The sequence below is a fragment of the Nothobranchius furzeri genome, chromosome 18 (genome assembly GCF_043380555.1).
Source record: "Nothobranchius furzeri strain GRZ-AD chromosome 18, NfurGRZ-RIMD1, whole genome shotgun sequence".
In the NCBI taxonomy this organism is placed as follows: Eukaryota; Metazoa; Chordata; class Actinopteri; order Cyprinodontiformes; family Nothobranchiidae; genus Nothobranchius; species Nothobranchius furzeri.
This window is the reverse complement of record NC_091758.1, coordinates 39,913,954-39,932,945: the sequence shown is the minus strand read 5'-3', so window position 1 is coordinate 39,932,945 and position 18,992 is coordinate 39,913,954. Positions and strand designations below refer to the sequence as shown.

General features: G+C 41.4%; 1 protein-coding gene across 1 annotated transcript in view; it reads right to left on the bottom strand.

Moving 5' to 3' along the window:
• Positions 1–15,818, bottom strand: part of LOC139063931 (uncharacterized) — a 17,904-nt gene extending 2,086 nt beyond the window's left edge. The window contains exons 1-7 of the mRNA XM_070547079.1: positions 14,257–15,818; positions 11,433–11,470; positions 4,217–4,498; positions 2,935–3,009; positions 2,799–2,855; positions 2,416–2,490; positions 46–117 (exon numbers count right to left, since the gene is read on the bottom strand). Coding sequence (XP_070403180.1) covers positions 46–117; positions 2,416–2,490; positions 2,799–2,855; positions 2,935–3,009; positions 4,217–4,385 — 448 coding nt within the window. The 5' untranslated portion in view covers positions 4,386–4,498; positions 11,433–11,470; positions 14,257–15,818. The remainder of the gene's footprint in view (positions 1–45; positions 118–2,415; positions 2,491–2,798; positions 2,856–2,934; positions 3,010–4,216; positions 4,499–11,432; positions 11,471–14,256) is intronic.
• Between the last annotated feature and the right edge of the window lie 3,174 nt (positions 15,819–18,992).

Below are 18,992 nucleotides of genomic sequence, written 5' to 3'. Positions count from 1 at the left end.
AATATGATAGCAACAAGATTTATGTAACATCAGACTTCAGTAAACCTTGTGCTGTCTCATCATGTGAATCTTCAGGTGATTCAACAATCTTTCTTGACCTTTTTACTTTGTAGGTACCTTCAATGAGAAGAAAAACAACTGTAAGTTTAAGGTTCGACTTCATCTAGCTTTGACTCACATGAGAAACAAATGTAGATGATGGCAAACAATAGACCTTTGAGAAAAAATTTGATTAAAGTGTAACCTTTATTTAATGTTTATATAATTCATGTGTTTGTTATTTCATTATTTTGGTCAGTACAGTAATGCTTGTGATTATGTAGATTTGAGTTCTGGGTAAAAGAGGCTGATCTGTTTACAACACCTACTGGTGGATTAGGGGAAAGAAGACATGCTGTGTTAACAGAAAAGCGTAGGAGAGAAAAAAGGAGGAAGTGGAGTAGCAGCGGCTAACTGCGCGTTTGAGTTTTCTGTCCTGCCGTTCGGAAATAAAGAAGAATTATAAAACCCAACTGTAGCCTGTCTACCATGTACTACCGAGAGCCGGCAACCTATCTACAAAATAACGGTTACAAAAGTCCTCTTCTAGAAGAGAATACCAAATTTTACAATTATAGGCACACTATGACTCTGCACCTGTTTCTGGATGAAAGACTACATCACTGAACTCACACAGAGTCAAAACTGGCCTGTATACCTATATACCCCTTCATTACTGGCTCCCCAAAGAGCAGTGTGTTGAGCCCCTCCCTCTTCTCTCTGTACACCAAATTACCCATCAAACCATCATCAAATATGAATAAGACACAACCATCATTGGACTCATCTCTGAGGAAGATGAGTACACAAAGTGGAGCTAGTGCAGTCCTTCAAATTCCTGGGCATTAATCTCTCTGAGGACCTCACCTGAAAATTACACCACCCAGCAAAGGCTGTACTTTCCCCTGGATGGATCTGGTTAGTGAGCTACATCTTTCTGGCCTGTGAGCTGCATATTGTGGACCGCTAGACGTAATTGTTTTCACTAAATTCTAGGGATGCTCTATATTGTCTTTTTTACCGATATCTGATCTACCAACATTGTCGACTCGTAATTTCCTATAAAAATGCTCGATATATGCTCTCACAAAAAAAGGAAAACTAAAACATTTTAGGTTTTCAACATCTCTGATCATTTATCATGCATGCTTATATTTTAAACATTTTCTGTGCAAAATGACAACTACTTCAATAAGTAACAGGAAAAGTGCCATATTGATATTGTCTCCAACAGCAGCTGAATCTCTTTCTCCCCAAGTGTGACACTAAGATGGTGTATTAGTTGGTAATGGATTTTTTCTTAATCTGTAAATTGCAACTAAGATGATAAAACATTTATAAAGATCTTTAGATGAGAAAAGTAAGCCTTGGGTGAATATTCTTTTTGTTGTTTTAGTGGTTTTAGTGGTAAAAGTTGGGTCATTAAACGACTGAAAACGATACATATTTTCCGATATTAAATTTTAATGGCGATATCGGCCAACATTAATGTTAGACCAATATCTGACATCCCGTCATGCCATCAGGATGCAGTGTAGTATCATATGTGCTTCTCGTCATTAGACAGTACTGAGCTACAGCCAGAGCTGCTGTCCTTAAGTTCTATTAAGCTCGGAGCTGTGCGCTGTTTGAGAGTGACTACTGCACAATGGAAGCAAAAGCACCGCAGAATGGCAGTGGAGAGGTTTACTCAAGAAAATTGCTGCACACCAGCGCACACCAGGAGAGGATCAGCCACGAAGCAGCTGCTTCGATGTGCTCCTCATTCGACTTGCGAGATCACATGATCCCTAGAGACTTCACAGGCTACAGTTTATTTATGCCGTCCGCCATTAAACCAAAAAGAAGGAAATCACGTTGTTATCACTGTTTGATGTCATATATGATGGAATATGATACTAGGAGTAAATAAGCCAATCACACGTAGGCTTCATTTATGTGACATTGCATCGCTGCAATACTTTTACCATGGATTTTACACTGAAACTGTGTGTGATTTCCCGTCTAGCCCAACGGTAACTGCGGAAATTGGTGCATCCCAGGAGTGGCTCACAGAAAAATTAGAACACGATCTTATCTTTAGCGCCTCGGCATGCCGCTCCTGGGCCGCGTCTGAAAATTGCCGTGACGCAGCTTGTTTGTGACACTCCATATACTATTATGGACTCTATTGCAAGCGGTGCCACGCCGCTGGCGTTCCATGGCGTTGGCGTTCCACGGCGCTTTTGCTGCCAGTGTGCAGTAGGCTTGAGAGTTCAGCATGGTGTGTATATGTAAATCTTTAAACTAGCAAAAATGAAATGAGTATATGATAAAATACACAGAAATTTAAACCCAACACCCAACAGCACAAAGACAAATGAAGAAAAAATGTACCTATCTTATATTTCTTCTTGATGTCCTCTGATGGTTCTGCATATTTTGAGCACTGGCACAGTGGTTCTCCCCAATCTGAAAAATAAAGAACATTCAGAATATATTAGTAACCAAAGTGAATCAACTACATTTATGTACCAAATCACACTGCAGTGAGTCTACGGGTTTCAGCAAGAAGGAAAGAAAAGCTGTAAAGACAGTAGTGAGAGCAGTCATGTTGTCTGGTTAAGAAACGGCATAAACGAAGAAAAGACGGGAGGTAGAAGAGGTTGCAGAGCTCAAAATGTTGAGGTTATCTTTGGGAGTGATGAGGATGGAAAGGATCAGGAACGAGTGTCACATCTATGTAAAATCCATCTGCAGTGAACCTTGTGATGTCTCACCATCTGAATCTTCAGCTGGTTCAACCTTCTTCCTTGGCCCTTTTCCTCTGTACGTCACTTCAAAGAGAAGAAAAACAGTTGTAAAATCAAGTGTGACCTTATGATCATTAGGTACTTTAGCCAAGCAAAAGTTTACCTCTTTTTCCTGCTGTCTGTCTGTGATCATCTGATGGTTCTGCTCTTGTGGGCCTCTGAGTCAGAATGTCAGGTTCTACAAGACAAAACATTCATGAACATCAATCCTGTCTGACAGATACCAAATAAAATACTCAAATGTTATCAAATAAGTAAGAAAAAAACTTTTTTACCTCACTAAATACTACAATAATTTTTTAATGCCATAAACCTAAAATAACGAACTGACCCCTTCTTTCCACCGGAGCCGTCAGCAGCACGTTACTGCAGCAGCACGTCTTGCTCGCGTAAGCTGCTGCTTGGCCCTTCCCACGAGACGCGAAGCAGCAGGGGAGCAGCTGCCACCGACAGAGCACGAAGTCACACAAGTGACTTCGTCAGTAAACACAACAAGCAGGAGAAAACTACAACATGGCTCCAAAAGGTTTGTGTTTTATGTTCTGTCCGTTTTATAATTGCCAATACGGACCTGAAAAACAAAGGAGACCGCTAGCTAGGTGATAACTTCTCACGGGGCCGCACAGTTAGTAACTTTTTTTAAAGTAAAGCAACCGGAAGGCAGTACATTTCTTAATTTTGAAAATCTCGGGAGCTTCGCTCCGTTTCCGCGTCCGATTTCCTGTCTTTCCTTCCCCAAAACTGTCGAACTTGACCCGTTTCAGAGGCGTTGCGCGTAGAAAATAGAACCGGCGCATAAGGACGGCAACATGCTGCTGACGGCTCCGGTGGAAAAGATTCTGTTGACCACAGCGGTTCCTTTCAGCAGCTAAGACGTGCTGCTGCAGTAACGTGCTGCTGACGGCTCCGGTGGAAAGAAGGGGTAATAGTCAATGGATAACTGAAAATCAATGAGAACTGTTACAGTTGATCACTAAGCAAAACATTTTTTCAATTCTACAAATTGTTTAGTTCCATTTTTCTGTTCTTATCTCATACAGAGTAGCAAAGTTTCTGTTTTTAGCTTATTTTGCTGACAGTTTCAGCTACTTCCCGAAGGTGACAGGAAGTACCCAAAACTGTCAGCAACATAAGGTAAAACATAAACTTTGCTACTCTGTATGAGACAAGATCAGAAAAATTGAACTAAAAAAGAAACACAGAAAGAACATAAGGAGTTTTAAAGAAAAATACTAATTTTTTTTTCTCTGTGGCACTCTATTTCTTTCACATATACACAATTTGAATTAGTATCTCAAACTATTGACTATTCATTTGAAATGTGACTGAACACATGGTCATCATTTAGCCTTTAGTGCAAGTTTTAACGGTAACACATGACCTACCCTCATCATCTTCATATTCCTCCGGATTTTCTTCCTCAGTATCTGCATTGTAATGCATGTCCAGAGCTTCATTACTTTTACCACTGTCCATCAGTGTCTTCTGTTCGTGAACATAGCTTTGGCTGAGAGAGGTTTTGCCAGGGTTTTTTAATGCATCATGTGTCTTCATGAGCTTAGGCTGTGAAAAGGTTAGTTCATCCTCTGAGGAAGGAGGAGCTGATGGGATATAATCACTGTCCAAATCATGGCTGGAGTCTGAAAGTCCTCTGAAGCAGAAAGCTCCTGAAAGAAATAGAGCAAAGACTCAAGTTTAGGACAGGAATTTCTAAACCACAATTCTTAACTTAACCTTTAATTACACTTCAGAAAAAATATTTCCAGCTGCTGACTTTGGTTCATTCTTGCACTTCTTACCTTGCTGCTGTATTTTCAAAAATTTTTCTCCAAAATACGTTTAGCTCTAATATAGGGCTGGACGATAATTATATATCTATCGATAGACATGTGGTGCGATAGATAAAAAAACTGGTCAATAAAACTTCGATTAAAAAGTTTCCTTTTTTCATTATAACCTATCAGGTAGCAGCATACTAGACTCACTACTTAAGCTTGGTTTATGCTTGACGCATTTACTTTCCGCTTGGTGATGCGGCTCGAGGATGAAACGCGCTTCACAAATTGCAGTGTTTATGGTTCATGCGGCTTGTCCCTGCGGTGAGCCAATATTCTCCCAAACTGAATGGGGCAGCATGGAGCTCTACGGCATGCATCCAACACTACACCATAGAAGAAGTAAAAATTACTGTTGTTTACAGCATGGCATTCCAGCATTTTTTAACAGCATCCTCATCTTTTCTGACAGTGCGAGCTATTTCTTTCCAAAAATTATTAACAACATGTTGATCACGGTGATCTCTGAGAGCTGAATCATACAAATGTCTATTTACGAACCTCTGCCATACTAGTTCTTGCCAGTCCGCCATGTTTTTCCGCGTCCGACCGTCCGCGTGGTTAGAAAATTTCCTAGGTGTACGTTGCGGAAAGTTTGGGCCGTGCGGAGGCGCGGTGGAGGGGCGTGGTTGTTAAAATGACGGAACTTTTCCGCGTGGAGCCGTGCGGACCTCGCGGACGCGTCAAACATTAACCAACCTTCACTCCTAACCAATCAAATCCACAGACTCGGCACGCTACGTCACCAGGCCCTCCCCTCTCAAACCAAAAGAGAGCGAAAGGAAGCAAGATGTCTAGGGCTGCCATGATTAGTCGATTCGTCACGACAACGCAGACAAATAAAATAAACCTTATTTTATAAACAATTTTTTAAAATGTCGCCTGCTGCGGCACGTTGGGCTTTTGCTTCTTGCCTCTCTGCTCAGCCACCACCTTGGCTCCAAGGCGCATGCGCAATGGTGGCCATCCAGCTCAGCCTTCATCATCGGAGAAAGTGTCGAGTCGCAACATATCTGAAAAGTTTGGGAGCATTATACTAATTCAAAAGAAAGCCACATGGTGCAAACTCTGCAAAGCAAAACTCTTTCACAGGAGCACATCGGCGATGCACGAGCATCTTAAGAGGAAGAACAGAGTCGCCTCGGTAAGTTTACCTCTTGTTAGCAGCTGACATCAACAGAGTTTGTTTATGTTTATGTATTTAGCAGACGCTTTTGTCCAAAGTGACTTACAAGTGATAATCGGCATGTTGCCCTTGAACAACAACAACAACAACAACTTGACAACAGTCATGGGGAGGAGGGAACAAGGAGTGGACAGTAGAGAGGGGGACGGGTGCAGGGAAAGTGCAAGTTTAGAAGACGCTCTCTGAAGAGCAGGGTCTTCAGGAGTTTCTTGACAATTGAAATGGAAGCCCCTGTTCTGGTAGTGCTTGGTAGGTCATTCCACATTTGTGGAACGATGTATGAGAAGAGTCTGGATTGTCCTGAGCGTGGTGTAGGCACTGCTAGTCGACGATCCTGTGATGACCGGAGCGACCAGGCCGAGACGTAAGCCTTTGCAAGAGGATTCAGGTAGATGGGAGCCGTACCATCTCGGACTTTGTATGCTAGTGTTAGCAGTTTGAATTTGATGTGTGCTGCTAGCGGTAGCCAGTGGAGCTCAATGAACAGAGGGGTGACTTGTGCTCTTTTTGGCTATTTGAAGACCAGACACACCGCTTCATTCTGGACCATTTGAAGAGGTCTCACAGTACAGCCTGGAAGACCAGTTAGAAGGGCATTGCAGTAATCGAGGCGGGAAATGACAGTAGATTGCACCAGGACCTGAGTGGCATGTTGTGTTAGGTATGGTCTGATCTTTCGTATGTTATACAGCGCAAAGCGGCATGAACGAGCAACAGAGGCAACACGATCTTTAAAGGTCAGGTGTTCATCCAGATTTCGAACTGCCTTTGAAGGAGCCAGAGATAGGAAGTCATTTTGGATTGAGATATTGTGCTGTATGGATGGGTTTGCTGGGATGACAAGTAGTTCAGTTTTAGAGAGGTTGAGTTGGAGATGGTGGGATTTCATCCATTTTGATATGTCAGAGAGACAGTTTGATATTCGTGCAGAGACAGTGTGGTCGTCCGGTGGAAATGACAGATAGAGCTGGGTGTCGTCTGCATAGCAGTGGTAGGAGAAGCCATGTGATCGAATGATCTCACCCAGTGAGGTGGTGTATATGGCAAAGAGAAGAGGTCCTAGAACAGAGCCCTGGGGGACTCCTGTGGCAAGATGGTGCATGGTAGAGGATTGTCCAAGCCAAGATACAGTGATCCCTCGCTAATTCGCGGTTCGTTTATCGCGGATTCACGACTTTGCAGATTTTTTTCTTTGGAGCCTTATTCAAGGGAAATTCGCCGATTCGCGGAATTTTTCACCGATTCGCCGTATTTTTCTGTCATGTTTTGGGGTAAGTGTCTAACCAAAGACATACAGAATCAGACTCGAGTCGAGGTAAAAGATAAACAATAATTTTATTTCTTTAATGATGAGAACTGAGGGCGCACTGGTGATCCAGTGGAGGGTAAACCAGGAAGCAGCAAAATGCGGAAGTTCAGGGTGAATGTGGAGTTGAGCCGGGGTGATATCCAGAGGCGAATTGTAGATTTCCAGGTGGCAGAGTAGACGGATGAGGAGTACGAGGTAACGGAGAGGGAGCGTGAGCACGGTGGAGAGCGGGACGGCAGAGCGGAGTTGTTATCCAGGCAGCGAACCGGTGAGTATCCAGAAGTCTCCAAAATGGGAGAGAATCCGGAGGAGAAGCGAGTCAGGCAGTAGTTAATCATACGGCGTGGTATCTGGATAACCGTCCTCCTTTTAAAGCCGTCCCGCTGATCAGGCTGATGAGGATCAGCTGCGCTCCCTCTCCTGTTAAATAAATACTGTAAATATGGTGTCCCTACTTCGCGGATTTTCACCTATCGCGGCCAGGTCTGGAACGCATCTACCGCGATAAATGAGGGATCACTGTACACTAAATGATCGTCCTGTGAGGTACGATTCAAACCAGGCATGTGCTTTCTCTGTGATGCCCATGCTAGAGAGTGTGGACAAAAGGAAGCCATTTTTGACAGTGTCAAATGCAGCCGATAAGTCGAGCAGGATAAGCACTGAGGATTTGGCAGTTGCTCTAGCTTCTTTTAAGGATTCCATCACTGCTAAAAGAGCAGTTTCAGTGGAGTGGCCCTTTTTGAACCCAGATTGGTAAGGGTCAAGCAGACAGTTTTGTGAGAGGTATTCTGTGATCTGCATGAAAGCCACCTTTTCTGTGATTTTGGACAGAAAAAGGAGGAGAGAGATAGGTCGGTAGTTCTCCACATGATTTGGAGGAAGAGATGGTTTTTTTTTTAGCAGAGGTTTAACCAGAGCATGCTTGACAGAGATAGGAAATCCGGATGTCAGGGAAGCGTTGATCACATAAGTGCCTGCTGCAGCTACTGTAGGAGCAATAGCTTGGAGCAGCTTAGTCGGAATGGGGTCCTGGGCATGTAGTAGGGCGGCTGCACGTGACAAGCTTGGACACACAGTTCTCAGTGAGAGGGGACAAAGAGGAAAATGAAGCAGTAGGGCCTGAGATGGTTGGGCTAGAAGGAGATTGTGGAAGCGAATGTTCAGGAGTGGCCAGTTGAGTAAACTGATAGCTTATAGCTGCAAGTCAGTGAAGAATGAGGCAAAGGTGACTGCTGATAGATTGTTGGTAGGAGGTGGAGAAGGAGGGTTGAGCAGAGTTTTGAATGTCGAAAATAGTTTTTTGAGAGTCAGTAGAGCTGAGAAGAGCTACTTGTGATTATAGCTGCAGCAACACCAGTAGAGATGGTGACATTGTTACCTTTAGAACACGTTTGTATGTCACATATTTTTGCTCCAGTTACAAACGCTAATGATTGATTCCATCCCGCTACGTTAGAGTGGAGTTTACAGACATATATATGACAACAACCATCTACCAGGCTGGTCCCACTTCACCACCATGATGGAAAAGAAGAGTTACACAACTTTTAAGATGTGTGTGTGTGTCAGTTTCTCTCTAGATACAAATAAAATAAACATTAGAATAAAATGCATTTATGAAAAAATAAAAAGGTCGCTGACTGAACAATCAAGAAACCTAATAGTTTTAAAGCATAAAACATTTTCTTTGTGTTAAAACTTAACCTACTTTATTTGATTTAACAGAATTATTAATCTGGTAAATAAACTAACTTTAATATCTTTTATCTTTACACTAAAGCAGACCCTCAGAGCTGCCGATGATACCTGACTGCTAATGTGTGGACTAGCCGTGCTACAAAGGCGTACCTTGGTGTGTCCTGCTATTTCCTGAGTGAAGATTGGAAGATGAAGCACTTCAACCTTGCCACCATGCCTCTTGTGAACACAAGTCATTTTTGGTTTTAGGTGCCTACCTCCATGTAGTTGTAGCATTTGTATCAACAGGTTACAAGTTAATTAAAGTTGTTTGCTAAGCTATCATCTTGTCTTTATTATTAGATGGCCCATAGCTGATCACACTTCAGACTAGAAGCTAATGATGGTATATTAGTGCATCCTGGTGCAATAAGCTAAACTTTTATAAATGACACGATTAGTCGACTACTAAAATAGCCATTTGTGGAAGCCCTAAAGACGTTGCAGCAAGAAGAGGCAGAGAAAAAAAATCAAAATACCAAAAATAAAATGGCCAGGGGTGCATGTAAAATATTTTCTACATTTTTAAAAAATATATATATATATATTTCAATAATTATCAATTATGATCAATTTAAAACAACATTTATCTACATACTTTTTTGCTATATCATCCAGCCCCACTCTAATAGGCCATTGGATGCTTTTCTTTATACTTTCAGCCCCATGTGCTGAGAGTTCAGACTTTGGCTCCAAAATACAACTTGGCAGTGGCCAGAAAGAAATTTTGGCTTAATTTTGGGACAACAGTCTGTAAAGCTGCTGCCATGTGACCCCTGCACTTTATCATGTGACAGTAACATGAAGAACATCCTGCAGTCAACAGAGTTGCTCTGCTGAGCTCACACCTTTGTTACAGGACTTCTTGAGTCTTCTAGTCCGACATTAGTGCAGTAATGAGGGAGAACTACATCTATTCATCTTTCTATTCATGCATGCGCACTTTATACATGCTTTATCCATTTGGTGAGATGGAGTACATCTGGACAGGTCATCAGAGAACCAACACAACCATCTACACAGCTACTTTCACCTAATGCCATTTTAAATCGCTGTTTTAATGGTGGTATTAGTTAATGTTAGACACAAAGACTTAGCAGCACAGTAGATTGTTTTAGTAATGAACAGGTCATAGTGTGGTATTTAGCATGATGGAACTTGTGTGTAGAAATGTTCTTAAACATAACACGTCTGACCATGCGTACGAACAGCATCTAATAGTAAAATGGTGTAACCGTAGTATTGAAGGTCTCAGTCATCCACGATTCTTCCTCATCCACAAATTATTTTTACCCAATCAGTAATTATGTCTGTGGAGAAACAGTTTTGTCGTGTAATTGATATTGGAACCGATAAAAAGGCATCTTTGACCGACGGGAAGCTGACATTGTAGCATGGTAGATCTGTTGTTGTTGGAAGATTTAGCAGACCGTGTTCTCTAGTGGACATTTTCCCTGTAGTGAGAATCTAGAGGTGCTTTTGAGTAGATGCTGCCTCCTGACAGAGATCCTTCTGGAGCTGTGACATGATTTGAGACCCTTTGTGGAGCCACTGACAAACCACACTAATCTAATTCCAGTCCATACTCCGTTATTGACAACTTTGTGATTTCTTGCCACTGGGACCTTCCAACATGAGTTAGCTGACAGACTGGGCCAATGCTGCCATCAGTGAGCTGCATTATGCCCTCATGAATACAGTGGCATTTTAATGGTGAAAAATCAGGCAGATTGTTTCCTATCTTGATTTGTTCTCAGTTTAACCCTCCCACTGTCCTAATGGGTGACCCCCGCAAGGAAAGTTGACCATTGAGCAGGATTGATGGTTTATCTCTTGAGGTCCACGTGGCAGGGGTGAGGTGGTGCTTACTCCTCACCAATGCCAGCTGTTAGCTTTCTCAGCAACCTTACTAAAGGAACTTTTCTTTCCAGTACAGGAGGGGCCTCTGGTTTATTACGGTTAAAAAGCATTAATCAAGCTAGTTAAAGTTGGGTTGCTATAACACACTGGCAAATAATTTAGTTCCAAACCAAAACCTGAAATAACAGACAGCTAAAGAATATTCTAACCAGTAAATAGTTGTAATTAAATTTTTCATATATGTTGGTAGTACGTCCATTCCAAGCATTAGCCTGACCCAGGTTCAGTTTACTGGCAATCACAGACGTTTTTAATTCAAACAAAGCTGTTTAGTGTCAGTACTGATTATGTTTGGTTAAAAATATAAATTTGTTATATATGATCTTGAAGTTATAAGTAGAAATGTCTAAACAAATTTAATACAACACTAAATCAGTGAATATTTTGTTTGATTACCAGCTGCCTTCTGCCTTCATGGTGACCAAAATCCTAAAGATGTTTCTAAAACAATTTTTTTGACAAAATAAAAAAATTGTCTGTTATTTGTATTTTCTTTTCAAGAAAAAGAAGGGAGAAAAATAATAAAATTCAATTAGAATTTGGAAGAAAAAATCTGAGATTTTATTTTTAAGCCATATTTAAGTCCTATAGGATAATTAAGAAATACTTACCATTATCTCTTCCTGTTCTTCTTCCTTCTGCTTATTATCTACAAAAAAGAACATGTAAATGTGAAGGAATTTGCCCCCAGTGCATTCATTTCTAAGGTGCTTACCCAACTAAACAGCACATTTTATCAAGCTTTTTTGCAAAATCAGACACATGATATAGCATAATTAATATATGAATATAATGAAACAAAATAAATTAAAATATAAAGTACAATCAGGAAGGCTAGAAAAGTCAATAGTAATTCCAAGTGATCTGTTTTCAATTGTACGCCCGTTGTGTTAACCGTAAGCTGAACAAAAACGGGCATAGTTGCTCACTCTGCATTGACTGTGGACAGTGAGGAGACCCATCCAATACAGCGACAAAGCTGTTACGATCTCCAGTGGCCAATGGGGCATCTACGTATTCATGGCTATGATTGGAAGTATTTTCCTTGTTTTAGGTAATGCTTCCAGGGTTTTTCCTGGCTCAAACTGAGGCAGAGGTGGTACCATCTTGACCATGCACCAGCACATGCATATTCTGTGCATTCAACTGCCTCACTTTTTTAAAGGCAAAAATATTTTTTCATTAAGTGTTCTCATCTAAGTTTCTGTTGATTAATTGAATATCCCATTTGACAACGTTTCAAGTGAAACAAAACTGGTTTGCTGCTAAAACATTTGAAATAAAACAACAAAATTATCAGGCTGAAACAACAGACTTATTATAAAAGGTTCAATAATATGCATTAGATTGTGATTTAGTTCCTTTTTCCCATCTGATATTTAAAGTTTAAAATATTTTTAAAAATCGACCTACATTTCAGTAACATTTTAGGTTTTCATTAATAACCCTCACCTTAGTCAAAATAACACATAAATATAGCCAGTAAAATATAATGGATTTCATTAACATGCATTTGTATTGGAAATGGTAAGAACACTTAATTTCTGCTGCAAACAATGTAATGGTGGCATTAGGGTTGTCACGGTAACCAGTGTAGTGGTAAACCCCGGTAAAAAAGTGGACAATAATAATAATCGTCTTGTTTTAAAAAATATATATTATCTCGGTGGATTACCGTGGCTGCAATGTAGGCGCGGTGACCCTTACCGACCACCGTATCATCTGCTGCAGTTGCCTGCAGCACATGCGCACTTTGTTGTTTACAACCAAAACTTTCTTGAGGCTAAAGCCGAAATAATGGCCAGAGGAGGAGACGGCAGCGCTCAGGACATTTATTATCTCTCAGAGAAGACAAAGTTGGAAGTATGGGCATTTTTTTGGATATATGAAGAATGCCGAGGGACAGTTGATAGAAGACGGCTATCCTGTTTGCAGCACGTGCAGAAAAAGTGTCTGTGAGCAGCAACGCTTCAAATTTCATGACACATCTGCGTGACCATCACCCACAACTCTACAGTCAATGCAAGGCAAGTTAACATTAGCATTTTAGCTAAAATGCGTGATCCGAGGATTTGGGTTGAGGGAGAATGCAACGATTCACTATATAAAGCAGCCACAGCGCCGCTACCTGCATATAAAAAATTGTCGCGGACACCCCCATATTGAAATGACGCTATGCATTACGGGGCTCCCAGGGGCAGATAAGAGTTGGTCTCTCACGTGGCGGCCACACAAATTTGAACGCAGGAAAAACCCTAGCTTCTCTTCTACAGCTGTATATTTAGTGTGTATTAAAAGTAAAATATGAAATAAAACTTGGCTGAGTGGAAGACAAAAATGAGCTATGAGTACTGCCGGTAACCGGCAGAATGCTGTTGTGGTTTAATGTTCACTAGCTTGTAGTCAACTTTATAGACCGTCTTAAACTATCAGCTGATTGTTTGCTTAACAGATTAAATTGTTCTCCTGTATGGGAGTCAGACAATTTCACTCTGTACAAGGAGCACAGGAGACGAGACTGAGCTGCAGGTTACAGTGTTAGTCTGTGCAGCTAAATTTTCCATCAAAAAGTACCATGTTCAATAAAATAATTTTATTTAAAAAATATTCATGTGTTGTGGTTAAAATTGTGGGTCCTTAGTGTAAAAGTTTCAAATACATTAGGTATTTTGACTGTAAAAATTAATTAACTTAATTCACTAACCTATCAGCAATACTTACAGCGTTTGTTTGTCAAATAAAAATCACAAAAAGATAATCTCACAGTGGTAAACTACTCAATGTCCACCCACAGGCTGTTGGCTTACTCAGTTACTGTACATTGACCATTTACTGCACACAGGTCTACAATGCAGTTTAGTATTAGTAATTACACATTACAGGTTGATGCAGCAGTTTATTTTCTTATTCTCTGTGTGACTTAAAATAATTAAAACTAATTAAACTGCTAATGCACCTCAGTGCTTTTTTGCTGGCATAGTTCCAGGATGAACGCACTTCCGGTAATCATTGTAGTTCTGGACCAGTACTGGTATGTTCAGAGAAGCAAACTCATAGATTGGAAGCAAATGTCTTCTTTACAGTTTGAATTGACTAGAAAGTCAAAGGCAATAGTTTGGGCTACAAGTCCTTTTGTCAATATGTCATGCTAAATCCCGGTTAGCAAGCTAAAACAGTGGGTTGAAGTTTGCAGCAAAGCAAGTACATTCAAAGCAATAAAAAGGATCCCTGCAGTGGTTTAAGGAATAAAGTAAGATAATTCAACTGTTCTGAAAACAAATAAAAGATAAAAATGATCCCCTGATTTTACTTTGTTAAGCTTACAACACAGGCTACACGAAACTACACCAGTTGTCAATCTTTTTTGACAAAATAAACAAAATACATACACACAAACACCTCACACAGTTAACTATGAATAAAAATAAATCTTACCTGGTTTAGTTGCAGACTTTTTTCTGGTTCCAAACACTGAAACAGTTTCCATCTGCTTCTCCGATGCTCTGCAGCTGCGTGAATCCCCTCACTGATGTTGCTTTCAGGAGCACTGGGAAAGTTGAGAACTGCGTGCAGATCTCCACGTTTTAATAGATTAAAATATTTCTTTTGAAAAATTGCTCATGTAATGACTTTTAAGGAAATTTTTATGCACTTTTTAACACAGTGTGAAATTTATATTTAAAAAGACAGGGTTCAGATTTGATGTTGAGTGTAACTAGTGTACTGGTAGTTACACATTTTCCTTGAATGCAGCAGAGGTTTAAGAGTTAGCCAGTCCACTGTTTAATGCCACCCATCCCCCACCCTGAGTTAGCCAGTCCACTGTTTAATGCCACCCATCCCCCACCCTGACTTCTTGTTGATGAGTGCCTCTGAACTCAAGAGAAACAACCTGTACAGAACAGTTTGGATTGAAAAGGGCCACGTCTCCCTCACCCTGCCTCAATGTTCATGACTTGACCCTGTAGAAAAAAACATTCCCCTTTACATTTTCAACTAGAAATAAAGACTAAAAAAAATTAAATGATTGGTTGTTTTTTTTTATCTGAAACCAAAATTTTTAAAAACACCTTCTTTTACATGCTTTTATTTTTAAGCTCACATAAAACTTAGCAAATGGGAGAACAGGATACAGGACTAACTTTGAGTTTAATATTCAATTACCTGTTGGTAAATTCTATTTCTAAATTTTTATTTGATATAAGTTCTTTAACTTCAGACTTGGACTTTCATCATAATGAACTATTGTGGGGCTTGATGGTGGTGAAATTAGTAGCAATGTTGCCTCATAGCAAATAAGCCACCTGTTTCAATCCAGCTTGCGTGGCCTTTTTGTGTGGAGGTAGCATGTTCTCCCTATGTAAGCGCTGGTTTCTTTCCACAGACCAAAAACATGCACATCAATCAAGGTAACTGGTGAATCTAAATTGTCCCTAGTTATGAGTGATTATGCGACTGGTTGTTTGTCCCAGGGTGTGTCTCTGTGATGGACTGAGGCTTGTCCAGTGTTTCTCTTGCCCTGCAACACTAGTGAGAATGATGTAGTTAAAAAAATTATTAAATATTGTGAAGACTATTAAAATATACACATGAAACACAACCTATACTTTTTAAGTAATAATATATGCAAACTCCTTGATGAAAATATTAATTAATAGACTTCCTTCACATGTAGCAACACTATAAAACCACATGTAGACTAAAATGAAAAAAATTGAAGCCAAAGATAAATGTATTGATGTGGTGGCCACCAGCAATTTCACACTGACAACAAGACTGTAATGATAAGTTGTAAGTGCTCACCACATTTCGTCTTAATTGGACGATGGAAGGTGGGTCAAAAAATCCCTACATGCAAGAGCTAAAGGCCCGAAATGGAGCCTGAACTAGATTTGACCCCCTTTTTGGCTGCTGTTCGGCTTACGTTTGTCCGAGGCGCACACAACTTTTTTTGGTGCATCCCGGTTCTGGCCCAAACCATACACGTCAAAGTCATGCTGGTCAGAACCCTTTGAGGGTCCGTTTGGGCCGTGTGGGCAGTTTTCCCGCCTTTCTTGCCATGTGGTCTCAAATGTGGCATTTTTTCAGCCGATTTTCACCAAACAAACACAGATTCCGCATGCAGGCACCACCCCGAGCAAGCCCTGGCAATTTTTTAGCCGTAGCTCATCGTTTAAGTGCTCTTTTGGCCTTGTGGGCACTCGACCGGCAGGTGACTGGGGTCATTCTCTTTAATTGTGATTACTCCTCAACGGAACGGCCAATTGGCCCCATTTTCAGAGGGTATTTCCTCATGGGGCAGCACAATCAGAATTCAGTGTCAAATTCCCAGAAACCCCCCAGAAAAAAATCCTATGTCTGATTTCAGCCACAAAATAGGTTCTTGGACACATAGCTCCAAAAAAGACCTGATGATTCAGTTGGTCCAAAGTAGAAAAAAATTTCTGCTTGTGCCAGTGACCCCATCTTTTAGTATGTTGATCTGGGGCCTGGGACGAGTCCACCTGAGGTGGTGCATGCCAAAGTCTTTTGTGGTTTCCAAGATATAGCCCCCCAAAACCCACACTTTTCACTGTTAGGAGGTGGCATAATTTTGGTGCCATGCGTGCCATTGAGCTGCTTGAAAAGACTGAAACTTAGGCCAAATTGAAGGGTTAAGCATCCCTTTCCCCTGCTTGTTTGCTTTGTAACTAGGACAAAGGTGAACCTCATTAAGGTGTACCTTTAATATTCAGCCGCTGAAACTTAGCTTCTGATTAACCTTGAAATTTTTACTGTAGCTTCAGGTGACCCTCTGGTCCGACCCTCCCATTTTATAGGCTGCTAGGCCATACAGAAAGGTTAAAGGTCACAAAACATTTTAGGCCTTTTTCATTTTGGGCTCATTTAAAAGACAGAAACGTAGGCCAAAATTAATTTTTAGGCATTTTTCAGGTAATATATCAGCCCCTGAACAAGATAAAAATCTGGAAATATTGGTAAGAGTCGCTACTGATAAGTTGTAAGTGCTCACCACGTTTCGTCTTAATTGGACGATGGAAGGTGGGTCGAAAAATCCCTATATGCAAGAGCTAAAGGCCCGAAATGGAGCCTGAACTAGATTTGACCCCTTTTTGGGCTGCTGTTCGGCTTACGTTTGGCCGAGGCGCACACAACTTTTTTTGGTGCATCCCGGTTCTGGCCCAAACCATACACGTCAAAGTCATGCTGGTCGGAACCCTTTGAGGGTCCGTTTGGGCCGTGTGGGCAGTTTTCCCGCCTTTCTTGCCATGTGGTCTCAAATGTGGCATTTTTTCAGCCGATTTTCACCAAACAAACACCGATTACGCATGCAGGCACCACCCCGAGCAAGCCCTGGCAATTTTTTAGCTGTAGCTCATCGTTTAAGTGCTCTTTTGGCTTTGTGGGCACTCGACCGGCAGGTGACTGGGGTCATTCTCTTTAATTGTGATTACTCCTCAACGGAACGGCCAATTGGCCCCATTTTCAGAGGGTATTTCCTCATGGCGCAGCACAATCAGAATTCAGTGTCAAATTCCCAGAAACCCCCCAGAAAAAAATCCTATGTCTGATTTCAGCCACAAAATAGGTTCTTGGACACATAGCTCCAAAAAAGACCTGATGATTCAGTTGGTCCAAAGTAGAAAAAAATTTCTGCTTGTGCCACTGACCCCATATTTCAGTATGTTAATCTGGGGCCTGGGACGAGTCCACCTGAGGTGGTGCATGCCAAAGTCTTTTGTGGTTTCCAAGATATAGCCCCCCAAAACCCACACTTTTCACTGTTAGGAGGTGGCATAATTTTGGCGCCATGCATGCCATTGAGCTGCTTGAAAAGACTGAAACTTAGGCCGAATTGAAGGGTTAAGCATCCCTTTCCCCTGCTTGTTTGCTTTGTAACTAGGACAAAGGTGAACCTCATTAAGGTGTACCTTTAATATTCAGCCGCTGAAACTCGGCTTCTGACTAACCTTGAAATTTTTACTGTAGCTTCAGGTGACCCTCTGGTCCGACCCCCCCATTTTATAGGCTGCTAGGCCATACAGAAAGGTTAAAGGTCACAAAACATTTTAGGCCTTTTTCATTTTGGGCTCATTTAAAAGACAGAAACGTAGGCCAAAATTAATTTTTAGGCATTTTTCAGGTAATATATCAGCCCCTGAACAAGATAAATATCTGGAAATATTGGTGAGAGTCACTACTGATAAGTTGTAAGTGCTCAGCACGTTTCGTCTTAATTGGACGATGGAAGGTGGGTCGAAAAATCCCTACATGCAAGCGCTAAAGGCCCGAAATGGAGCCTGAACTAGATTTGACCCCCTTTTTGGCTGCTGTTCGGCTTACGTTTGTCCGAGGCGCACACAACTTTTTTTAGTGCATCTCGGTTCTAGCCCAAACCATACACGTCAAAGTCATGCTGGTCGGAACCCTTTAAGGGTTTGTTTGGGCCGTGTGGGCAGTCTTCCCGCCTTTCTTGCCATGTGGTCTCAAATGTGGCAGTTTTTCAGCAGATTTTCACCAAACAAACTCAGATTCCACATGCAGGCACCACCCCGAACAAGCCCTGGCAATTTCGTAGCTGTAGCTCGTCGTTTGAGTGCTCTTTTCGCCTTGTGGGCACTCGACAGGCAGGTGACTGGGGTCATTCACTTTTATAGCGATTACTCCTCAACGGAACGGCCAATTGGCCCCATTTTCAGATGGTATGTCCCCATGGGGCAGCACAATCAGAATTCAGTGTCAAATTCCCAGAAACCCCCCCAGAAAAAAAATCCTATGTCTGATTTCAGCCACAAAATAGGGTCTTGGACACATAGCTCCAAAAAAGACCTGATGATTCAGTTGGTCCAAAGTAGAAAAAAATTTCTGCTTGTGCCAGTGACCCCATCTTTTAGTATGTTGATCTGGGGCCTGGGACGAGTCCACCTGAGGTAGTGCATGCCAAAGTCTTTTGTGGTTTCCAAGATATAGCCCCCCAAAACCCACACTTTTCACTGTTAGGAGGTGGCATAATTTTGGTGCCATGCGTGCCATTGAGCTGCTTGAAAAGACTGAAACTTAGGCCAAATTGAAGGGTTAAGCATCCCTTTCCCCTGCTTGTTTGCTTTGTAACTAGGACAAAGGTGAACCTCATTAAAGTGTACCTTTAATATTCAGCCGCTGAAACTCGG